Below are 23,710 nucleotides of genomic sequence, written 5' to 3'. Positions count from 1 at the left end.
TTTATTTTACTACTTTATTTAGTAATAACATTAATTTATCTGTATTAACAACTTCATTCTTTCCAAGAGTGTGGTTTGCTGGCACCCACCAGAAACACTGGACACAATTGGGCACAACCTGAAAGTCAGTCAATCGTAGGTAAAATAATTCAATAGTTTTGATTTAGAGATCATGAAACAACAAAATACATATTTAAAACATTGATCCCCCAGTTATAGCATAATTGACTAAACACAATTAAAAATAGTAGGTCAAATCTATAGAAGTAAATTTAAAGCATATATATTTAGCAGTGGAGAAAAATATTTCCACATCAGCCTTTTAACAACCTGACAAATCTGCAGACTTAGACAGCCACACTGTTTGGGATTCTGTCTGGAGACAGGTAGTAATAAGGCAGCTTCTTGCCCTCATTTCGATTCTTAATGATTTTCGAAAGCTCTGCCAGTTTGTTACGGAAAGTCTCCAGGGCATTCTTTACTGGTTTCTCAATGAAGTGTTCCTCAGGATACATGCCTAAAAACAACTGAAAAGAGAAGCATCTCATAAAGTCTGCTTTATTTCTTTTTTTTATTTGCATTTTCTCCCCATCTTCCTCCCAATTTAGTGCACTCAATTTGTCTTCCATTGCTGAGAGATACCCAATTGCATCTGAGGGGAGCATGTCACTGTACACGCCTCTTCCGACACGTGTACAGCCCTCCTCTTCTCGCCCCTGCATTCTGCACAGACATCTCTTCCGCCAATCACGGGTCCTTACACAGCGTATGAAGACCCACCCACACATAGTCCGGTCCTCACCCAGCAGATACAGTGGCCAGTTAGTATCTGCTGCAGGCACTGCCAATTATGCCCTCGAGATGGCACCCAGCCGACCTGTGGCAATGCCGAGTTTCGAACTGAGGAGTTCAGAAACTCGGCACTGGTGTGCTAGCAGAATATCCCGCTGCAACAACTGGGCACCTGCCTGCTTTATTTCAATGTTGGATATTATTTCTCAGTTATTACTTTACCCATCCACCAAACTGTACTAGAGCAGTAAAATGAAATTGAATGGGGTCATTAGGTAATTTTACCTCGTTGTCCTGGAACTGACTGAGGGCCCACACTGCTCCAAGATGCCAACAAGAACGTCCACGATCAGGCAAACTCTCCACTATGAACTTTATATCCACCTCTCCCTTCTTTGTAGGGATAGGCTTCCGCATGGTAGGAGGAGCGTTTGGGATCCATGAACACCAGTCATACTGAAATTTTTTAATACTCGATTTAAGCATACAGCATTGCAATATTAATAGTAATTCTACTTATCAAAACACACAGCATGGTCAAATAGGATTACTAAACAACAGCCTTAGCTATTCAGTTGAACCTATTATTAACAGGTTGATAACATTAAGCATACAGTCATGTACTTTCAAACATTGGCAAACACTGGCAGTGGACTGGGATACTCTGAAGAGCTTAGTAACTTCCAACATGGCAGTTTCATAGAATGCCACCTTTCCAACGGGTTAGTTTATCAAATGTATGGGGTGGTTCAGTGGGTAGCACTGTTACCTCACAGCAAGAAGGTCCTGGGTTTGATCCCCAGGTGGGACAGTCCGTGTCCTTTCTGTGTGGAGTTTGCTTGTTCTCCGTGTGTTTGCGTAGGTTTCCTCCGGGAGCTCCGGTTTCCTCCCACAGTCCAAAGACATGCAGTTAGGTGAATTGGAGATACAAAATTGTCCATGACTGTGTTTGACATAAAACTAATGAATCTTTTGTAACAAGTAACTACCTGTCCTGTCATGAGTGTATCCAAAGTGTGTAAAACATGACAGTAAAATCCTAATAAATAACTAAATATCAAATGCATGCCCTTCTTTAGCAGTGTTGTTCAGCAAGCAATAACCTCAAGAAGTGACAACAGCTCAAGTACAAAGCAGGTTGTACAGGCCTACAGTTCAGGATCTCTGACAGCTTACACATCAAAAATCTGTTTTTCAAAGCATTACAGAATAGGTTTCTAGATCTGTGCTATTACTTTTGATTATAAGACCATCATGTACAATGCTAAAGACAGACTTATGTGGTGTAATGTACAATGACATTGGCAGTTTATATTTCATCATTTGACATATGCCAGAACATTAACTTGCCAAACACACAATGCTAACTGTTATGTTTGGTGGAGAAAAGAATATATACAAATCTGTGGGCAGTTTTGATAGGTTGGATGTGTCTCTTGAATGCAGTGCACGAAAATTTGATACAAACTATAATGTTATTCTACATAGTTGAATAAATGTATAAACATTTTGGACTGAAATATTATTTTTCCAATTATTTATTTACAGAAACATTACAAGACTGCAGTCTACACACTTTAGACCACAGTCTATCTAAACCCAGTGTTCATACCTGTCCAAAGTTGACAGCAGCATGCTGTGCAGAAGCAGTGAAGATAATAACAGTCAGGTACTCCACCAGCTCCTCTCGGGTCTGCACTGATTTAGGAAACTCTATCAAACATAATAAATGTTCTTACTGAATGTCTTAGACCTTTACATGCACACACACACATACAATCACATACACACAAATAAATACATTGGGGTAAAAAAGTAATTGCCCTCTAATTACCTCTTGTAAGAATTACAGTGTGGACCTAAAATGACTGGCTAACCTAGCTGCACTCAATGGCATTATTTAGCATACGAAAAAGCAGAATAGACGTCCGCAACAGCTCTCACTGTGGGAACCAGAAGTTCTAATCAACTTAAAGGGATTATTATAGTGAATGATCAAAAACCATCACAGACAGAGGGAACTGGCCTAGACATGAAAGTGATAAAATACAATTAGAACTGAGGTGACAGTTCCATCTTGGCTGCACAATTGACATCACATCCTTCACAGGAAGAGCTTATAGGCTTTAAAAAAAAAAAAATTATACATACAGTGTATCACAAAAGTGAGTACACCCCTCACATTTCTGCAAATATTTTATTATATCTTTTCATGGGACAACACTATAGACATGAAACTTGGATATAAGTTAGAGTAGTCAGTGTACAGCTTGTGTAGCAGTGTAGATTTACTGTCTTCTGAAAATAACTCAACACACAGCCATTAATGTCTAAATAGCTGCAACATAAGTGAGTACACCCCACAGTGAACATGTCCAAATTGTGCCCAAATGTGTCGTCGTCCCTCCCTGGTGTCATGTGTCAAGGTCCCAGGTGTAAATGGGGAGCAGGGCTGTTAAATTTGGTGTTTTGGGTACAATTCTCTCATACTGGCCACTGGATATTCAACATGGCACCTCATGGCAAAGAACTCTCTGAGGATGTGAGAAATAGAAGTACCAGTACTCTCCACAAAGATGGCCTGGGCTATAAGAAGATTGCTAACACCCTGAAACTGAGCTACAGCATGGTGGCCAAGATCATACAGCGGTTTTCCAGGACAGGTTCCACTCGGAACAGGCTTCGCCAGGGTCGACCAAAGAAGTTGAGTCCACGTGTTCGGCGTCATATCCAGAGGTTGGCTTTAAAAAATAGACACATGAGTGCTGCCAGCATTGCTGCAGAGGTTGAAGACGTGGGAGGTCAGCCTGTCAGTGCTCAGACCATACGCCGCACACTGCATCAACTCGGTCTGCATGGTCGTCATCCCAGAAGGAAGCTGACGCACAAGAAAGCCAGCAAACAATTTGCTGAAGACAAGCAGTCCAAGAACATGGATTACTGGAATGCCCTGTGGTCTGACGAGACCAAGATAAACTTGTTTGGTTCAGATGGTGTCCAGCATGTGTGGTGGTGCCCTGGTGAGAAGTACCAAGACAACTGTATCTTGCCTACAGTCCAGCATGGTGGTGGTAGCATCATGGTCTTGGGCTGCATGAGTGTTGCTGGCACTGGGGAGCTGCAGTTCATTGAGGGAAACATGAATTCCAACATGTACTGTGACATTCTGAAACAGAGCATGATCCCCTCCCTTCGAAAACTGGGCCTCATGGCAGTTTTCCAACAGGATAACGACCCCAAACACAACCTCCAAGATGACAACTGCCTTGCTGAGAAAGCTGAAGGTAAAGGTGATGGACTAAACCCAATTGAGCACCTGTGGCGCATCCTCAAGTGGAAGGTGGAGGAGTTCAAGGTGTCTAACATCCACCAGCTCCGTGATGTCATCATGGAGGAGTGGAAGAGGATTCCAGTAGCAACCTGTGCAGCTCTGGTGAATTCCATGCCCAGGAGGGTTAAGGCAGTGCTGGATAATAATGGTGGTCACACAAAATATTGACACTTTGGGCACAATTTGGACATGTTCACTGTGGACTCACTTATGTTGCAGCTATTTAGACATTAATGGCTGTGTGTTGAGTTATTTTCAGAAGACAGTAAATCTACACTGCTACACAAGCTGTACACTGACTACTCTAACTTATATCCAAGTTTCATGTCTATAGTGTTGTCCCATGAAAAGATATAATAAAATATTTGCAGAAATGTGAGGGGTGTACTCACTTTTGTGATACACTGTATATATATATATATATATATATATATATATATATATATATATATATATATATATATATATATATATATATATATATATATATATATATATATATATATACTGTATATACAGTATATGCTGTGTTCTTTACAGTTCTGTAACAGTACAGCTCTGCTGAATCCAAGTTACATCCATGTATCTTGCTACTGCTTCTTGTAATAATGATTGACCATTTTTCATCAAGTTTAGAGAGACGTCCTTTTTTTCCTTACACTCTGTTATTACAAGTTACACTAAATAGACAGACAGATAAATAAACAGACAGACAGACAGACAGACAGATCCCAGAGGGAAATTAGTGATTTTACAGCAGATCTGTAGAGAAAAGACACTGTGTATTAATACTGATATGTAAATGATAGTCTTATATAATATTTACAAATATGTAAGGAAAGCATAAAATATAGTTAAAGTAACTGTTCATTGTAAACTGTAAAGATGACGCAATGACCAAGAACAAACAGTAAGACCAAACATAGCGTGGAAGGGTTTTGCTGTGTCAGAACATAAAATACTTGCTGCTTTTAAACAATTTACACAATTTACACCCTCTAATAAACATTTTAGTTGTATTTAAAGTCATCTGTTTATTATAAAGCAGGGCCAAGATATAAAATACAAACGTTAGATCACAATTAAATTGACCGTGTCAAATTTCTGACTGAAACCCAGTAATGATATTAGGTGGATGTGACCTGAAAAATGCTGTTTATGTCCAGAAATGTAGCAGTGTATCTGATATAAAGCAGTTTTGCAAAAAGAGGTGACAAAGGTTTCCCCACTTCAATGTGAAACACTAATATCTAATTTAAGACAGTGGTGCAGATGTTGCTGTTCAAGGGGATGCAACCAGCTATTAAGTTAAACTGGCAGTTTCCTGTTAACAAGGGTGAGACGGATATTGGGCAACATAGTTCCTAAAATAAATAAAATTATATTTCTTATATGGTATATTTCTCAATTGTTTTTGCTTATTGTTCTGTTCTCTTAAGTAATCTGAAATCATTTAGTGTGACTAATATGCAGAAACAGAGAAAGGAAATGAGGGAAAATGCTTCTTTAACAGCAGTGAACGTGCAAACAACAAACCTTAAACTGTGTTTTAAGGAAGCATGTGGTCATTACTTAGAGGAAGTTCTTGCATGGTGAAATATCTTTAGAAATTACTTCAAAATCTGCAAGTTGTTTTTGTGTTATATACTGTGTCATCTATTCCTTTTCCTTTTATTGTTTATTGTCTTATGCAGAAATATGCATGGAATTAGTTTTGTTTTATTGTTCTTTATTTTCATTAGCTTTAGTTTTATAATTGTTCATTTATGTCTATTTTAGGAATATTTAAATGTAGTTTTAAATTTATTTTAGGTCATTTTAGTTCTGTGGACCCAGAGCCCAAGCTGATGAAGTACCATGATCTGTTCACATTTACATTTATAGCATGTAGCAGATGCTTTTTTTTCATCCAAAGTGACTTACTATTGTGACCATATACACCTATATATGTTGAAGGTTATGGATCTTTTCCAGTTTCCTAACTGTGGCAATTTGGCAGATCTGGGGCTTGAAACAGCTTACCACTGATTACTAGTCTAGTAACTTAACCACTAGTTCAGAAACCACTAAGCTACTACTGCCCCTGTGTTCATAAACTAATACTTACAATCTAAAACTGCAAACTTTTAGAAACAATTTGACAGGTCAGGTATAGACTGCCATTCATATATGTTAAAACAAGTGTGATCTGCTGCCAATAAAGTGAGACCCATCTCTTTTGGCTTGCTGTCATCACTTCCCATGAGCTCTAAGCTGGGTCTTAGTGTTGAGTGCTACGGATTGGTCAAAGCTATTCCCCAAGCAGGGTAAGACAGCAAAGTATGACAGAAGACCACGTTACAGACACAGATCCAGTCTTCAGTTTTCAATAGCTGACCTAAGGAGAAGTTGGCTATGTCCCAGGCATTATAAAGTTTAATTTACACACAGCTGAAATACATTGTAAATAAATTGATGTCAACAAAATAACGCTATATTTTTCAACCCCCATTTCCAGAAACATTTTGTAAAATGCAATATGAAGAAGAATCTGTGATTTGTTAATCCTCCCAAACTTAATTAATATAAGAACAAAAATTAACATCTTAAGTCATCTGTCAGTTTGCCCTCACAAATAACTTTGAACATGGAGACCAGCTTTACCATTAATCATAAAATGAAGTAAAGCCTTCACCCTAACAATTTAATTCAGTCTTCATCAGATTTTATTTTAGGTGCAGCAGATCCAGAATAAAGATTGGCATCAGGGCTGATGTGCAATGAATAAAGAAGTACAATGAAACAATTGGGGAGATACAATAAGTGCAATCACAATTCACTATTTAAAAATTACATAACTTACTTGTAATTTATTTGTAACTTATATGATTTTCCCCCCTTTGTAGATACTTGATGTTTAAATTTGGTCTGGGTGGCCCTAATTCTTTAGTTGCTAATTTATCCTGATTACTACGATGACTGAATGGCATTTCCCTTAATGACACGATGGAGTTGCTCCAAACTGAGGTAATGGTAGTCATGGTGACGAGATCGCAACACCAGGTTACGTGTGACGCAAGCATGTAAGTGCGAGCCCTCCCGGAACCCATTCAGAATGTATTGCAGCATCTGCAGTTTAAAAAAAAGTGCCTTAACATGAGAGTCTATCAGAGCAATCCGGGGCGATTTTAAATCTGACTGAAATCCCTCAAAAGGGGCGGTACTGTCCATAACACAACTTGACGCTGATTGGACTACGATATTCAGAGGCAAGACAGACTGTCCAGAACATTCACAGCTAGTTTAACACTAGTTTAAATGGTTGAATGTGGAATTTCTTCCCTGTCGCCCTTTGGTGGTGCGTGGTCCGATCACCCTAAGGAACGAGCCACCCATGATACTGTTGTTATTTATGCAGTTATTTAAAATAAATAAATGTGCAAGATGCCAATTACTGTATATACAGTCTATAGGACCTAAATAAGTACTTTTTATTTGCATTTTTCTCCAACTTTCTTCCCCAATTGCATTTCGCTTCCTCTCTACTGTTGCTGACCTACACTCCTGACTGAGGAGAGCCATGACTAACACCCCTATGACGAGACCAGTTCATATGGGGCTCAGTCTCGCACATGGAGAGTCATGCACTGATTCATTTACATTTACATTTTCAGCATTTAGCAGACGCCTTTATCCAAAGCGACTTACATTACAGTTACATTATACAGTCTGAGCAATTGAGGGTTAAGGGCCTTGCTCAAGTGCCCAACAGCAGCAACCTGGCAGTGGTGGGGCTTGAACCAGCAAACTTTGGATTACTAGTCCTGTGCCTTAACCACTAGGCTACGGCTTGCCCTACATCCATACGGATTCCTATCATCCCTCGCCCAGATGCAGGAGCCACTGATCAGGCAGCAGAGGTCGTAATTGCATCAGTTATTAGGAATCTCCTCCAACAACCAACTCTACGGACAAGCCAATCGGAGGCCAATAGCAGTATTGAAAATAGAACTCACGAGAGCTTTGGTGCGCTAGTGTGTTTTAAAAGAAACATATTTTTATATCTGATGTTTAAATAGAAATCAATAAATACAAACTACACTTAGCTTAGCAGTTAAGTTACTGGAATGGTAATCAGAAATACACTGCTTTGAGCCTTAACACTGCCAGGTTGCCATTGTTGGGCTTTTAGGCAAGATTCTTAACCCCCAATTATCTCGTTTGTATTTGGTAACAACTGTAAGTCATTTTGGATAAAATTGTCCACTAAATGGCAAAAAATAGAAATGTAACGTCATTGGAAATACCACTCTGTAGCAGCTGCCACCTTCTACACTGAACTGGAACTAAAATGAATTTTACTTTGTTAATTTTATTTCATTTTTAAAAATTAATTAAAAACGGGCAATTATCCTGGCCAGGATAAATATAGTATAGATCTATTTAAGAGAAAGTTCTTACCACAGTAGTCAAAATCCTGCATTCCAAAGCTGCAGACATCTTTGATGAAAGCCTGTATCTCCTCATCACCCTGCACTGTCTTATCGCTGTCATAGTAGATGTTCACCACATCTGCTAAAAAGCTGACATGAGATAGCATGATGCACAACAATTAATTTTATAAAAATATAATATTATGATTAATATTATAAAAAGTCTATATATGCTGCACACATTATTAAGTGACATTCAGAATGATCTGGGAGTGTCTGTGAATACCTTTTAATAATGTCCCACACCCTGAGGCCATCATCTCTGTAGAAGTAGTATGGCAGCTCCTCCTGACTGTCCATGCCTCGCTCCTTTATGGAGTCGGGCAAACACAATGACTTATAGGTGAATGTTTTCATGGCTTTCTGGACGAGTTCTACATGGCCACCTCCACCTGTGCCATTAGCCTGCAACATGACCATAAAAATACACTTTTAAAATGATTTATTCTGATTTAACGTCATAAAAAGTGTGAACATGTATTAGAGAGTCAATGTTTATGCTTGAATTCATGCTTGAAACATCACTTACAGTGTATCACAAAAGTGAGTACACCCCTCACATTTCTGCAGATATTTAAGTATATCTTTTCATGGGACAACACTGACAAAATGACACTTTGACACAATGAAAAGTAGTCTGTGTGAAGCTTATATAACAGTGTAAATTTATTCTTCCCTCAAAATAACTCAATATACAGCCATTAATGTCTAAACCACCGGCAACAAAAGTGAGTACACCCCTAAGAGACTACACCCCTAAATGTCCAAATTGAGCACTGCTTGTCATTTTCCCTCCAAAATGTCATGTGACTCGTTAGTGTTACTAGGTCTCAGGTGTGCATAGGGAGCAGGTGTGTTCAATTTAGTAGTACAGCTCTCACACTCTCTCATACTGGTCACTGAAAGTTCCAACATGGCACCTCATGGCAAAGAACTCTCTGAGGATCTTAAAAGACGAATTTGTTGCGCTACATGAAGATGGCCAAGGCTACAAGAAGATTGCCAACACCCTGAAACTGAGCTGCAGCACAGTGGCCAAGATCATCCAGCGTTTTAAAAGAGCAGGGTCCACTCAAAACAGACCTCGCGTTGGTCGTCCAAAGAAGCTGAGTGCACGTGCTTAGCGTCACATCCAACTGCTGTCTTTGAAAGATAGGCGCAGGAGTGCTGTCAGCATTGCTGCAGAGATTGAAAAGGTGGGGGGTCAGCCTGTCAGTGCTCAGACCATACGCCGCACACTACATCAAATTGGTCTGCATGGCTGTCACCCCAGAAGGAAGCCTCTTCTGAAGTCTCTACACAAGAAAGCCCGCAAACAGTTTGCTGAAGACATGTCAACAAGGGACATGGATTACTGGAACCATGTCCTATGGTCTGATGAGACCAAGATTAATTTGTTTGGTTCAGATGGTCTCAAGCATGTGTGGCGGCAATCAGGTGAGGAGTACAAAGATAAGTGTGTCATGCCTACAGTCAAGCATGGTGGTGGGGATGCCATGGTCTGGGGCTGCATGAGTGCAGCAGGTGTTGGGGAGTTACATTTCATTGAGGGACACATGAACTCCAATATGTACTGTGAAATACCGAGCAGAGCATGATCCCCTCCCTCCGGAAACTGGGTCGCAGGGCAGTGTTCCAGCATGATAATGACCCCAAACACACCTCTAAGACGACCACTGCTTTATTGAAGAGGCTGAGGGTAAAGGTGATGGACTGGCCAAGCATGTCTCCAGACCTAAACTCAATAGAACATCTTTGGGGCATCCTCAAGCGGAAGGTGGAGGAGCGCAAAGTCTCGAACATCCGCCAGCTCCGTGATGTCGTCATGGAGGAGTGGAAAAGCATTCCAGTGGCAACCTGTGAAGCTCTGGTAAACTCCATGCCCAGGAGAGTTAAGGCAGTTCTGGGAAATAATGGTGGCCACACAAAATATTGACACTTCAGGAACTTTCACTAAGGGGTGTACTCACTTTTGTTGCCGGTGGTTTAGACATTAATGGCTGTATATTGAGTTATTTTGAGGGAAGAATAAATTTACACTGTTATATAAGCTGCACACAGACTACTTTTCATTGTGTCAAAGTGTCATTTTGTCAGTGTTGTCCCATGAAAAGATATACTTAAATATCTGCAGAAATGTGAGGGGTGTACTCACTTTTGTGATACACTGTATATTAATTAACACTAGATGTCAGGTACAGTGATGTTTCATTTAGTTACTGTTAAAGCTCTGTATTTACTAATTCAACGGAAAAAAGGTATTTATCTTCCACACACATTGTTTCATTCTTTGACTACAACATGACATAAAATTGCACTAAATAATAAAGTAATTGTCTACTATTTGACATGCTTGGCTTCATTCAAAAGATTACAAAACTGTTGAGGTAAGCATAGAGCTACCACCAGAGGAAACCCACACAGACATGGTCCTCTCCACCTGGGATTTGAACCCAGGACCTTCTTGCTATGAGGCGACAGTGCTACCCACCGAGCCACCGTGCCGCCCTACTAATCAATAGCAATGAAATTATTTTTAGAGTGTACAGTATCACTTTAATGAATTTTAATACTTTGAATTGATTTGTTTAGATGTAATTTTGTGGTATACATACCTTGTCAAAGAGTCCAGACTCACAGATAAGTTCCTCACGTGCTTTTGTGTTGATGGCAATTGTAAAACGAACATGTGGCAACAGCAACTGGAAATTTAAACCATGAATGAAAATAATGGTTAATATGGTCACAATTACACAGCAGTTTATTCAGCACAGTATGTACAGTCAGGTGTATTTATGGAGTACAAAGCAAAGTGAAAGCACCTTATATGCTGGATGAACAGCAGACAGCTGTCTAAACATGGCAATTCCAAAAACCTCTGTTATCAGATGTGTCTTTAGAAGATGAGTCACTGTCTGGTGTACATGAAAGTCAGAAGAGTTCACCCAGATCTTAGCCAGCATCCAATCATATTCACTGTCACTGGGGACAAAAATCGGGCTGTCTTCCCCTGGGGTTTGACTCAGCTTTTAAAACACATGAAAATTAGGTTATTAGGTATCACGATATGCAAAAAAACTGTGCCGGAAAAAGTAGAACATTCGAATCACATTCTTAAGATCTCTGTATGTCAGTTTTATCAGTGGTTAGTTAAATTCAAAGCTAACCTTTGTTATTTGTGAGTACATTTGCATTTCCAGATAAGCCAGTATAATAGCAATAATTTAACACATACTTTAAGACAATATGACAGTCCATTTTTGTGCATTCTTATACTTTAGTTGTTAGAATGTCCATACAGTGCTAAATGCTAGTATACCTTACCTTAAACATGTAAAGCCAGCCACCACAAAGTTTTAAACTGTAGCATTTGCAATGTCATGGGGCAGATGAACATGCTTGATTGAGAGCAATATCAGCCCCCCCTTTTTTAAATGAGCTTTAAAATACTTAAGATTGGCTGGTGAATAGTGTTGCTTTGATAGATAGGGAACACAGTAGTACAGAATCAGAAGTGTCTCCACATTTATAAGGATATTCTTAATAAAAACCTTAAGTTCTGTGATTTTAAAGGTGTGAGCCACCATGACTGCAGATTTTTTTCATACCAACCAAACAAGAGCCAGGTTGTAACATTAGTTTTTTTTTGGTCTTCAAACTTCAAACTACAGATCAGGTGAAGCTTCTATTAGGTTGTTATAGAAACCTGCAGCCACCGACACCTATGCTTTGTGTTGTTATCCTTTTAAACTGTCCCAATTTGGATATACTCAATATCATTGTGCAGTCTGGTAACTTCTGTTACTTGCAGGACACTCCTCCTGGGGTCATCAGAGCCCGAACAGAATTCATACAGAGAGGCATAATATGTATTAAGGAACACATTATGCTCTCTGTATTCCTTCACCGCTTGTGTCAGCATCTTGATCAGGCCATGATGAAAAGCCTATTTCTTTTGTGGAAGGAAATGTGTTTGTAGTTACTTTCTAAAAATTCTAAATTGAATTGTGGTTAACTTATATTTGTTATAAATACATTATGGTTACTATGACAGCGTATTAGGGCCACTGTAAAACATATTTTTAAGTTTTGATTTTGAGAATAAAGTCGTGTAAGTTTAGATTTCGAGATTAAAGTCGAAATATTATGAGAATAAAGTCGAAATATTATGGCCAAAGAGTGTGCATCCGTTGTAGGCTTGTCAGTTCAGAGAAGCACGGGTCTTAGTACCTGGATCGTCATGCAAGCGCCGAGGGCAGCTTATAATGAGTGTTACTGTGGTTATCCAATAACCTGCGATTATTTTTGGGTGGCTGTTTGTATTGTACACTTCCATCCACATGACATGATGACTAAACATGTCAATGCAACCATTCATAGTGATGCCATGCGGCTTTAGTCTATCGTACCATAGAGTCCATAAGGCTCGGTTGAAGTACTGCTGACGACGCAGAAGACATTGGCACATGTTCTTCTAAATAAACACAGGACATTTCATTGTCCTTATACTAGTAACAAACTGGTGCTGATATGCAGGAAATTGGGGATTTCTTTATTTGTGAAACCAATATGAAAGTACAAATCATGAACATCCCTCATTTTAACACAAGGAGGTTGCTATGGCCATAATATTTCGACTTTAATCTCGTAATTATTTTGACTTTAATCTCGTAATTTTTTTACTTTAATCTCGAAATCGAAACTTATACGACTTTATTCTCAAAATCAAAACTTAAAAAAATAATTTTCTTTAAAGTGGCCCTAATACGCCATCGTAGGTTACAAATAACATGTTGAATAAAATTTTAATGACATTATTGCAATTATGGTAATTGTTTTCCACAAACTAAAATGTATATTTAAAGAAAAATATATTGCAGCATACCTGTATGGCAATGGGTAAAACTTTCTTTTGACTGTTCTTGTACATAAGGCAAATGGGAGCAGCCAGATACTGCTGGGTGCAGGGATCAGTGGCATTAGGACTGATGTCCTCCATTACTTCATAGTCTGCTATAAACAAGTTTCCTGCCTGTTTACCACACAAACACAACACTTCAAGCATAAATCATTAGACCAGGGCATTTCATTTATTTAATTTTTGCTGCTTTTTCCTTTCTTCCCTTCCTCCACCATTGCAGACACCCCAATCTTTCCCACAGAGAGTAGTATCCTGTACAGAGCGTCACCGCACGGCTATCCATGAATAAACCACCTCTTATGCAGGCGTCTCGACAATCCAGCTAAGGCTGCAATTGTAGCAGCAATGAGGAACCCGTTCTACCATTCACTTCTTCGGAAACAGCCAATCGTGTCCGTGTGGGTGCCTGACTGGTCTGCAGCAGTGGTGAGCAAGTGCTTTTTTGGCAAGTGATCCTCTTTTAAGGTCTCTTTTTTTTATTTGAGGACTAATTGTAAAACTTTATTGCTGTTTGTTTAGCTCATATTTTATGACTATGGGTATTATCTAAAAGAAATGTCCTGTTAACCCATTTGCATCCCTGGTGACCCCACACGGGGTCCAGACTCCAAGAACCAGTGCACTGGACAGTGCTATTTAAACTTGTTGGTAAAGGGTGCCTCATATACACTGGATTTAGAAAGTATTCCTTTTAACTTTTTGCACACTTTGTGTTGTGGATTTCATTTGGAATTGATATAATTGCCATTTTACCCATCCATCTATATTTATTTACCCAAAACTAAAACATATAAATCTCTTATTTACAGAAGTATTCAGATCCTTTGCTGTGTTACTCTAAATCGTGGCTAAGAACATTTTGTATTAATTAACCCTGAGATGTGTCTAGAACTTGGGGTCCAACTGTTGCAAGTTGGACATACGTAGTTTGGGAAGGCGCACATTTATTGTTTTTGTGTTTTGTTGGGGTAGGATTCGTTTAGGAAATAAGCATGCTAGTTGTGGGATTTCTCTTCCGTAATAACAGAGCTCTGCTTTTCCTTGCTCTTGGCCCTATTCTGCCCAATAAAGTTGAGTTATTATGACTCCAAACCTTGACTGCATTGTTAAGATCTTACCTAATGCTACAATACATTTTAGGGTGTTTAAACCACTCTTTCATCTCAGTCAAACATTTGTTTCTTACCTCAAGCTCCTGCTCCAGAGTGAGGTCTCTCTCCAAGCAGTCAGCAACCATTTTATGTGTGACTGGAAACTTATCTGGTATTTTAGTACACTTCCGAATCATGACAGGATTACAGCCGTTTAGTAACTGATAGCCGAACATAAAGTCCTCCTTCCAGTGCTGCATCACATATTCTATTAAACATGAAATTTTAAAATAGCCATTAAGTGCCAGACAAAATCTTAGAGTTTAACGTTTCTCACAATAATGCACATACCCAAATGTCATCATGTTTGTAAAATGTACCAACTTTATATATAACCTTAACCTATAGGCTATAGGTAAAATTATAAATATGATTATTGGTAAAAGAGCCCCAACCTGATATTGTGTTCTTGATCCTCACAAATATCTGCTCAAAATCTGCAAAATCTCCCCATGAGGACTGGAACATGTGCATGAACTGGTTAACGCAGAGGTTTTCTATTCTGAAATGAGAAGAGCAACCCGCATGATCATTTAAGCAGCAAAATAATTAAATAAAACCACTTAACTGAAAAACATTAGAGTATGTGTGGTTGGCGTATGGTTACAGTGTTTCATATTTGTAATATAGCGAGGAAATGTGTTTCATAAAACATTGTAAATCAAAATCTGTTATATTTTTCTAGATATTAGAATTTCGTCTAATTTTGATGTTTAGACTCAATAGTACTTAAATAGATGTATTTCTGCAATGTGAACAGTGTTTATGGATGAACCTTGTTTAGGGTAAAAAAGAACCTAGTTCATTCTTATACTGTACCGTTCTCCCATGGCCAGAAGCACATTAAGGGCCGTTATTGAGTTTCAAATGGGTTAATCATGTTGTAACCCAACTTTATGTCATAGAGACTAGATTTAAGATCAACAATATTATTTTTATATATTATAATATTATTCTTCACTGTGTTTCTCTGGGGTGTGTTTTGTCTTTTGCCCAATGAATCAGACCCACCTCAACCCTGACCAGGATAAAGCAAAACCGGCAATAAATGAATGAATGAATGTTTTGTAGGGGTTTAATTATTGTAATACAGCAGTGTTAACAAGACTTTATGTAAAGCAAAATGTAGCCATGCAGAAAAGTTTAGAGTTCTTCTTTTTCTTTGGGGGGTTGAATATTTTTTATAGTTTTCTACTCTGATTTGAAGTCTGATTTGTAAGTTTCTGTGAGGCTGATCATTCTAAACTCTAGATGATACGCCGATCAGCCATAACATTAAAACCACCTCCTTGTTTCTACACTCACTGTCCATTTTACCAGCTTTACTTACCATATAGAAGCACTTTGTAGTTCTACAATTACTGACTGTAGTCCATCTGTTTCTCTGCATGCTTTGTTAGCCTGCTTTCACCCTGTTCTTCATTGGTCAGGACCCCCAAAGCACCACGACAGAGCAGGTATTATTTAGGTGGTGGATCATTCTCAGCACTACAGTGACACTGACATGGTGGTGGTGTGTTAGTGTGTGTTGTGCTGGTATGAGCGGATCAGACACAGAAGCGCTGCTGGAGTTTTTAAATACCGTGTCCACTCACCATCCACTCTATTAGACACTCCTACCTAGTTGATCCACCTTGTAGATGTAAAGTCAGAGACGATCGCTCATCTATTGCTGCTGTTTGAGTTGGTCATCTTCTAGACCCTCATCAGTGGTCACAGGATGCTGCCCACAGGGCGCTGTTGGCTGGATATATTTTTGGTTGGTGGACTATTCCCAGTCCAGCAGTGACAGTGAGGTGTTTAAAAACTCCATCAGCGTTGCTGTGTCTGATCCACTCATACCAGCACAACACACACTAACACACCACCACCATGTCAGTGTCACTGCAGTGCTGAGAATGATCCACCACCTAAATAATACCTGCTCTGTGGTGGTCCTGTGGGGGTCCTGACCATAGAAAAACAGCATGAAAGGGGGCTAACAAAGTATGTAAAGAAACAGATGGACTTCAGCTAGTAATTGTAGAACTACAAAGTGCTTCTATATGGTAAGTGGAGCTGATAAAATGGACAGTGAGTGTAGAAACAAGGAGGTGGTTTTAATGTTATGGCTAATCGGTGTAAAATCTAAAGCAAATTTAATCTAACTGGTAGACCTGATATCTGTTCTCAGATCACTTGGTAAACCCCACATCCTTTTTGAGGCCAAGCTACATGTAAGGTTCACACATAAATGCTTTGCAGAAATTGACTTTCAAATCTCATTGAAATGTACTGCTTATGAAAACTACTTATAATTATTTGCACTAAATGTTTAAAACAAGCGATTAAAAATATCAATTACAAAGTTACTACGGGCTTCTGAAAGTTCTACAAGTTTACAAACGTTTTAAATACAGAAATACATTCTAAAGTAACATCCTTGAATCCTTTGGTGGATCCTCCTTTTATATCCAGTTATGATACCCTTACCTTTTACCAATTTACCTGCTTATTGTGTAATGTTTTAAAACAGTGTAACTTTAATATTCTATAAACTGTAAATATTCTATAAACTTTTTATTCTTATTTTGCACCTGTTCCAACTTTGTGTGAGTGTGTCACAGGCATTAAATTCAAAATTTATTTATATTTATAGAATACACTCAAGTTGGTCAGCCAAAACATTAAAAGTCTTTTCCTTCAAGGTAAAGTTAGTTAAATGAAGGTTAAATGTCACGAATCCAGCCTCTCTGTGCTCCCAGAGTTCATGTTTGTGTATGTGCCACGCCCGGTCTCTGAGAGCACACAGTTGAGGAGGCTTTTGTTTAGGTCTACGCCTCCTCAATTTGATTGGTCAATGATCCACAGCTGCTCCTTGTTTCAGGTGGAATGCTAAGGGGCATTTAAGGGATTATTAAACATCGTGTGTGTGTGTGTGTGTGTGTGTGTGTGTGTGTGTGTGTGTGTGTGTGTGTACCTGCCAGTACTGTTGTCCCAAACATCACCATAATATAAAAAAAAAAAAAAAAGGAACTCAAGTCCTGACCTGAGATGCTGTGATGGGACCTTAAACAGAAAGTTTATGTTTGAAATCATGCAATCATGTCTGCATGTCAACCTGCACTGCACACTGCTGCGTCATCCAAGCGCCCACTCTGTGTTATTCAAGTTTACTTATTACTGTACTTTTCTTTTACACAAAAAGGTGCTGTGCAAAACATCTGATGGCAAATTTGGTTCCATGTGTATGGTTTTCATGCAAATGTACAATATACAACAGTACAATGGCTTTTATGTGTGAGAGGCCAGCACTGCATGTAGGCTAATTTTCTTTTCTTTTATATGGAAAACATTTATGCCACAGAACTCACGCTTTGCTGTAGTTGAGAGTGAAGTCCACACTTTTCTCACTGTCAAACTGAATGTCTCGTGGTAGTTCTTTATGAGTTTTAGCATCGATGCTCATAGGGAAACCAGGGTGCCACTCTTTCCATCTTTAATAAGAAACATGTACAATTATATCTCCACTAAAATAGAATAGTTTTGTCCACACATTAGAAATATGTCAGTAACATATGACGTAGAAATAATAATAATAACTTATTATTATTCAGTGAAAAAACACAAGTTCTCACAAGTTCTTTAATGTGTTGTTTTGCTAAATACATTTGCTAAATACTTTTCTGCATTGTGGAATAGAACTGTGTGGTCTGGTTACGATTTGAAAGTCATGCTTGTATTTTGACATTTAATTAACATACATCTCTCGTAGCAGGGGATGTCTTCTTGATTTATTTATTTTTTTGCATTTTGTTCTTGCATTTTTTCCCAATTTTCCTCCCAATCTAGTCGTATCCAATTAACCGATAGCATTATGCTTCCTCTCTACTGATGTTGATCTCCACCCTGGTTGAGGAGAGCCAAGACTGACACGTGTGCAGTAGCCAACTGCATCTTTTCACCTGCACTAGGCGAGTTCATTTGTCAATCAGCTTTGTGTACTGCATCAGTTATGAGGTCTCATCCGGCACCCCCTTGAACAACAGCCATTCGTAGTTCGTCTAGGCACCCAGCCTGCTGGATGAGCCGGCAGAGCTGAGTTTCAAACTGACGAGTTTGAAATGTCAGCTCTTGTGTGCCAGCGTGTTTTTTTTTTACCGCTGCACCACCTGAGCACCTATCTTTTTTTTAAAAGATGTGCTCTACATCACCATTATGTGCTTTATGTGCTAGTTAATAACGTTCACAGGTACAGTCATATAGTGCATGAGTGTGGGACTTCATTGAGAATGCAAAACAAGAGATACATTTGATTGGTGATTTTTAAATATTTAAGCATAATATAGAAACATTCAGATTCTTTCTCTTCAAAATAGAAGTTACCATATTAGTATATTTTAAAGTACCCAAAATGTCACCAGACAATATTGGATGATTTGTATTCATAGAGAAAGTATTTCTTGCTTCACACAGACACAAACATCACTGGTCCACTATTTTGGCTTTAATTCTAACAGATTGTATTAAGAATAAATAACATCAACCCCAAGGTGCTAGCATTTAACAGCCTTTTTACTATTAAATAGCCAAATTTATGATTATTGTTGTATATGATGTGATTATTCCCATTTAAGGATGATATAGTTATGAAGAAAAGGTATTCTCTATCAGCTGAGAAAGTTAAAATCAAAACAAAACCTGTAAGTCTTCTGTCTGATTTCCAGCTCTTTGCGTCTGTGCTGTTTTGCCACCCTGGTTTTGTCATTCTGTGGTAATCGAGCTGCAAATGACACACACAGAGAAAGTACACAACTTGTGTCCCAATGTTCTGCACAAGTACAACTGCTAAATCACAGCAGTTAAGCAAATCACATGTGCATCAGATCTTACCTCGGCCATCTCGAAGCACCACCTCTTTATCGTCCACCACCCAGCGAAAGCAGGGGAACTCAATGTAATCCCCAATCGGAGTCTTTACTGTGATGTGTTTACAGTACCAGTCATCATTCATCCAGTATTTCTTTTTTTCGACCGTCACAAGTTCTATGTCACCAAGGTTCTCCGCCACAGTGATGTCGTATGAGTCCACCTATAGGGTTAAACAAGCTGGGAATCAGTCAACATTAGAAACATACACATTTACTCATCAAGTGCTTCTTGGTTAGTGTTGCAGTGGGTCTGGGTCCACCCAAAAAGTCCAAAAGACTTTTACTGATAGTGCTCCAGTGCATCACTGGTTAACACACCTCAACAAACAGTATCCTCAATCACACATCGTAGAAACATACTACTTTCTTCAAGATTTTTTTTCTTTAAGAAGCAGAAAAAAAACAGAGCCCTAAAGAAAAATAATAAAAACATTCAAAACTCCTCACAGACAGTGACTGGGATGAGTATCAGACCAGGTTCCCAGGATCCAAGTTGCTGTGCAGCACCCATTTCACCAGCTGCACCATCATAACTGAAATTATGTACAGTACTTTCCACAGATCTTTTGTAACACATGTATAGTTTTGTAACACATGTACATTTTACACTCACAGCACTGTGGGTTAAGGACCTTGCTCAAGGGCCCAACAGTGGCAACCTGGCAGTGGTGGGGCTTGAACCAGCGACCTTTTGATTACTAATCCAGTACCTTAACCACTAGGCTACAACTGCCCTTAACACCTAACTGTAGAGACTACACATTGGACATCATTTCTATTTAATGAATATACAGACAGACAGAAAGACAGAAAATGAAATAGTGGACAAATAGTAGCCATAATGTAAATTAAAAGTACAAAAATATGCAATACTGTAAAGAACTACTAAAGAATGTAATAAAAATAGAAATTTACAGTGTGCAAATACAAGTAAGGATGAGGTACTTGCAAAATGATGATGATGATGATAATAATGATAATAATAAGTAAAATATTAATAAGGTGCAGTAATGTACAACAGTGCAATAGTGTATAAACACTGAATACTGCAATTATTTCACAATATATACAAATATGTACAAATGTATGTTATGTTGACACCATACCTAATAACTGGGTTTAGGTGTTATTATATGCTTCAACTGATATGGCAATAGAACTAAATGGACTTAAATTTCTGCAAAGACACTTTAATACCATGTAGAAAGCTTCCCCAAGAGGGTAAATGTTGTAAAAGCTGCAAGTGGGGTGTGGAGGGCTTCATAATAGTGGTTCTGGAATAAAATGTCCAACAACCTCATGATCAGGTTTCCTCATACTTTTGGCCATATAGTGTATCAGCAGCTAATAGTATTAATATCTGCTTCCTTCTGCTGTGGGTGTTGCTTGCTTTTCTTTTTACAGTCAGTGGTTTTTACAGTCAGGCTGACTAATGATTAATAAAGAAAAAAAACTAACATGTGAACTGATAAAAAGATAACACTTATAAGTACGATAACAAAACAATTTACAATTTATAAAAGCAGCTAGCTTCCAAATGCAACTAGATAACATTAAAGAGTGTTGTGTTTTTTTAATCCATTCTTGGCTTTTAATTCTTGTCTACTTTTACAACTGCTTTATATCTGTTTGTAGCATACATGTCATAAAAATTCTAATACAATTCTATATTATGATTAAATGCCTTTATCATGTTCACATGTACAGTACATGCTTTTTTTCACATATCCCAGCATTCTTAAAAAAAATCTTTCAAAGGTTTGTCTTTGAACTGACAAATATGTAAAGTTTGTACGAGGCAGATTTGAAGACAGTATTTACAGTGTGTTTACTTATTAGAATTTTACAATCATGTTTTACACTTTGGTTACATTCATGACAGGACAGGTAGTTCCTGGTTACATATGATCTCTGATTCAACCCTACTTGCATGTCTTTGGGCTGTAGGAAAAAAACAGATCTTCCTCTGGGAGAACATGCAAACTCCACACAGAAAGGACCAAGTCCGCTCCACCTAGGAATCAAACACAGGACCTTCCTGTTGTGTGACAACAGTGCTACCCACCAAGCCATCGTTCCACCTCAGTATTTACGATACAGTTTGAATAAACTTTTATGATGTAAAGCAGGGTTACAGTGTTTCATACAGTTGACATTAGTCATATAGTATTACTTCTGGTTTTATTCATTCATTTCTACAAACAGCTTCACCCTCGTCAATGTTACAATAAGTCTGGCACTTCAGTTAATTACAGGGCAACACACCTTCACCTACTGATATGAACATAAGCCATGTACAGTGGTACCTTGTAACGCAACGTCCCCTAAACTCAAAATCTTTGAAACTCAACACCCTTTGTCAAGTAATTTGTACTCTTAAACTCAACGTTTCCTTTAAACTCAACGTGAGTGCAACTGCTGCTTTGCTCAGTGCTTGGCTTGAACGGTGCAGTAAATTGTCAATAAAGTGCAAATACAAGACGAATCTGCATTTGTGTGAAATAACAGTCAAATCCAGTCTGAAAGCTCCACATGTATCGGTGTTCAGCTGTATTGTCCTCACTGTTTTACTTTTAAACTTGTGTTATAGCTCGGGGTTCTGAGAAATTGTGAGAATCAGCTTTTCCAAGAGAGTCTAAAAATTTTTTAAGTGTATTAAAAGAACGACAGAAACACTAAACCTCTATTAATTATTACTTATTTTTATTTTTATATTGATTTGTAACTGTTTTTTAATTGTATTTCAGTTTTTTTCTATATCACACTTGTATTATTTTTTAGTGTATAAGTGTCAGAAACAAGCCCATTATTTTACAGTAGCCTAAAATATATGCAGTTCCACAGGACCATGGAACGCATTAACAGGTTTCCCATACATCCTTATGGGATAAAATACCTTAAAACTCAACGCCTTTTAAACTCAACTCCCAGAACCCAGAACCAATTGATGTTGAGTTTAAAGGTACCACTGTAAATTATATTCAGGCCAAAAAATACCACTGTGTCTCCTTCCTTTTTTTGGATATATTTAATGTGAAATCCAGGTGGAGTCAGCTGTATGGAACATTGTGACACTGTGAATTTTAATCCTGTACATTATAAAGTATATAAGAGTTTTATACTCTTTATACTCTTAATAATTTTCTAAAATGTGTCTTTTTCTATGCATAATGCATAGGTGTTGATATTGACTCCCTGATGTAACAATACTATGCCTATGGTGTTAAATTATATGAAAACATGTACTGTATATCATGACAGTGTTTGAATTGTAATAATTTCTGCAACCCTATGTTCTGTTGGACTTAAAAAAAATGGAACACACAAATTACTTTGACCAAAAACACATTTCCAGGACTTTAAATAGGTTTGTGTCTTTTCTGAAAATATGCTGGGTCAAAAATATACATACATCAACTTCAATTTTTCCAGGCTGGTGCAGAAAGCTTACAGTAATAATGTTATTTAACTTTGTGGTATGGCTCATTAAATTATTATTAGTTGTTATGATTGTATAGCTGGGGATTTTTTTGTGACAAAATAAATGGCTAGCTTAATTCCCCCCAATAAAAAGTACATGGAACAGTGGTCTATTGCCACTGAAAATAAATGTGTCTGCTCAAAAGCTGCTAAAACAAGAGACACTGTTTTTAGTCATACTAACTTTTTAGTTTATTTAGTCAGATTTCTATAGGTACTGAGAAGACCAGCAATAGTCTATCATACGAAGGCCATGACATCCTAGACCTTTTATCAATTTGCTGTGTGTCTATTTGCAGGAATAGGAGGACCTCAAATTTGTCTTTTGGAGAAAGTGATATATGTTCTGCTCAGTGAGTCACAGGAAAAGAGCATTTGCAGAATTTATTTAAAGACTGCCATGCGCAAGTGTATGTGAATATTATGACCTCACAAATTGTACCTTCTCAGATATTTTGGCACCCATGTAAATCTGATTAGTTTAAGAAATAGAGATATCTTACCGCTCCTCGTTCAAAGTCATTATAGAGTGGTTTATCCAGCAGTGTCCTCTCACTGCAGCCCTCTGAGCCCACCAGGGTTATGTAGATATAGTCATCAGTACCTGCAAACCACTGACTGCCTGTAGCAATGGTCACTGTGTAGGAAGGCAT

The 23,710-nt window shown here is 38.2% G+C and overlaps 1 protein-coding gene across 3 annotated transcripts; it reads right to left on the bottom strand.

Annotated features, from left to right (window-relative positions):
* Window positions 1-23,710, bottom strand: alox5a (arachidonate 5-lipoxygenase a). Of its 3 annotated transcripts, none has more exons than XM_062995122.1 (14): window positions 23,561-23,710; window positions 19,540-19,738; window positions 19,348-19,429; window positions 18,021-18,143; window positions 15,063-15,169; window positions 14,703-14,875; window positions 13,481-13,627; window positions 11,418-11,621; window positions 11,211-11,297; window positions 8,822-9,000; window positions 8,564-8,685; window positions 2,405-2,505; window positions 1,078-1,248; window positions 1-527 (listed from the first exon to the last, which is right to left on the bottom strand). In XM_062995122.1, exons 1-14 carry the CDS (start codon window positions 23,708-23,710, stop codon window positions 348-350), a joined length of 2,025 nt encoding a protein of 674 aa, XP_062851192.1. In that variant the 3' UTR covers window positions 1-347. The 3 variants fall into 3 exon arrangements, with proteins under 3 accessions (XP_062851192.1, XP_062851193.1, XP_062851194.1); XM_062995123.1 differs by having other exon boundaries at window positions 8,822-8,904; XM_062995124.1 differs by lacking the exon at window positions 1,078-1,248.

Source organism: Trichomycterus rosablanca, chromosome 5, assembly GCF_030014385.1.
Source record: "Trichomycterus rosablanca isolate fTriRos1 chromosome 5, fTriRos1.hap1, whole genome shotgun sequence".
Taxonomy (NCBI): domain Eukaryota; kingdom Metazoa; phylum Chordata; class Actinopteri; order Siluriformes; family Trichomycteridae; genus Trichomycterus; species Trichomycterus rosablanca.
The sequence above is the reverse complement of the archived record's forward strand: the minus strand, read 5'-3'. Positions and strand labels throughout refer to the sequence as shown.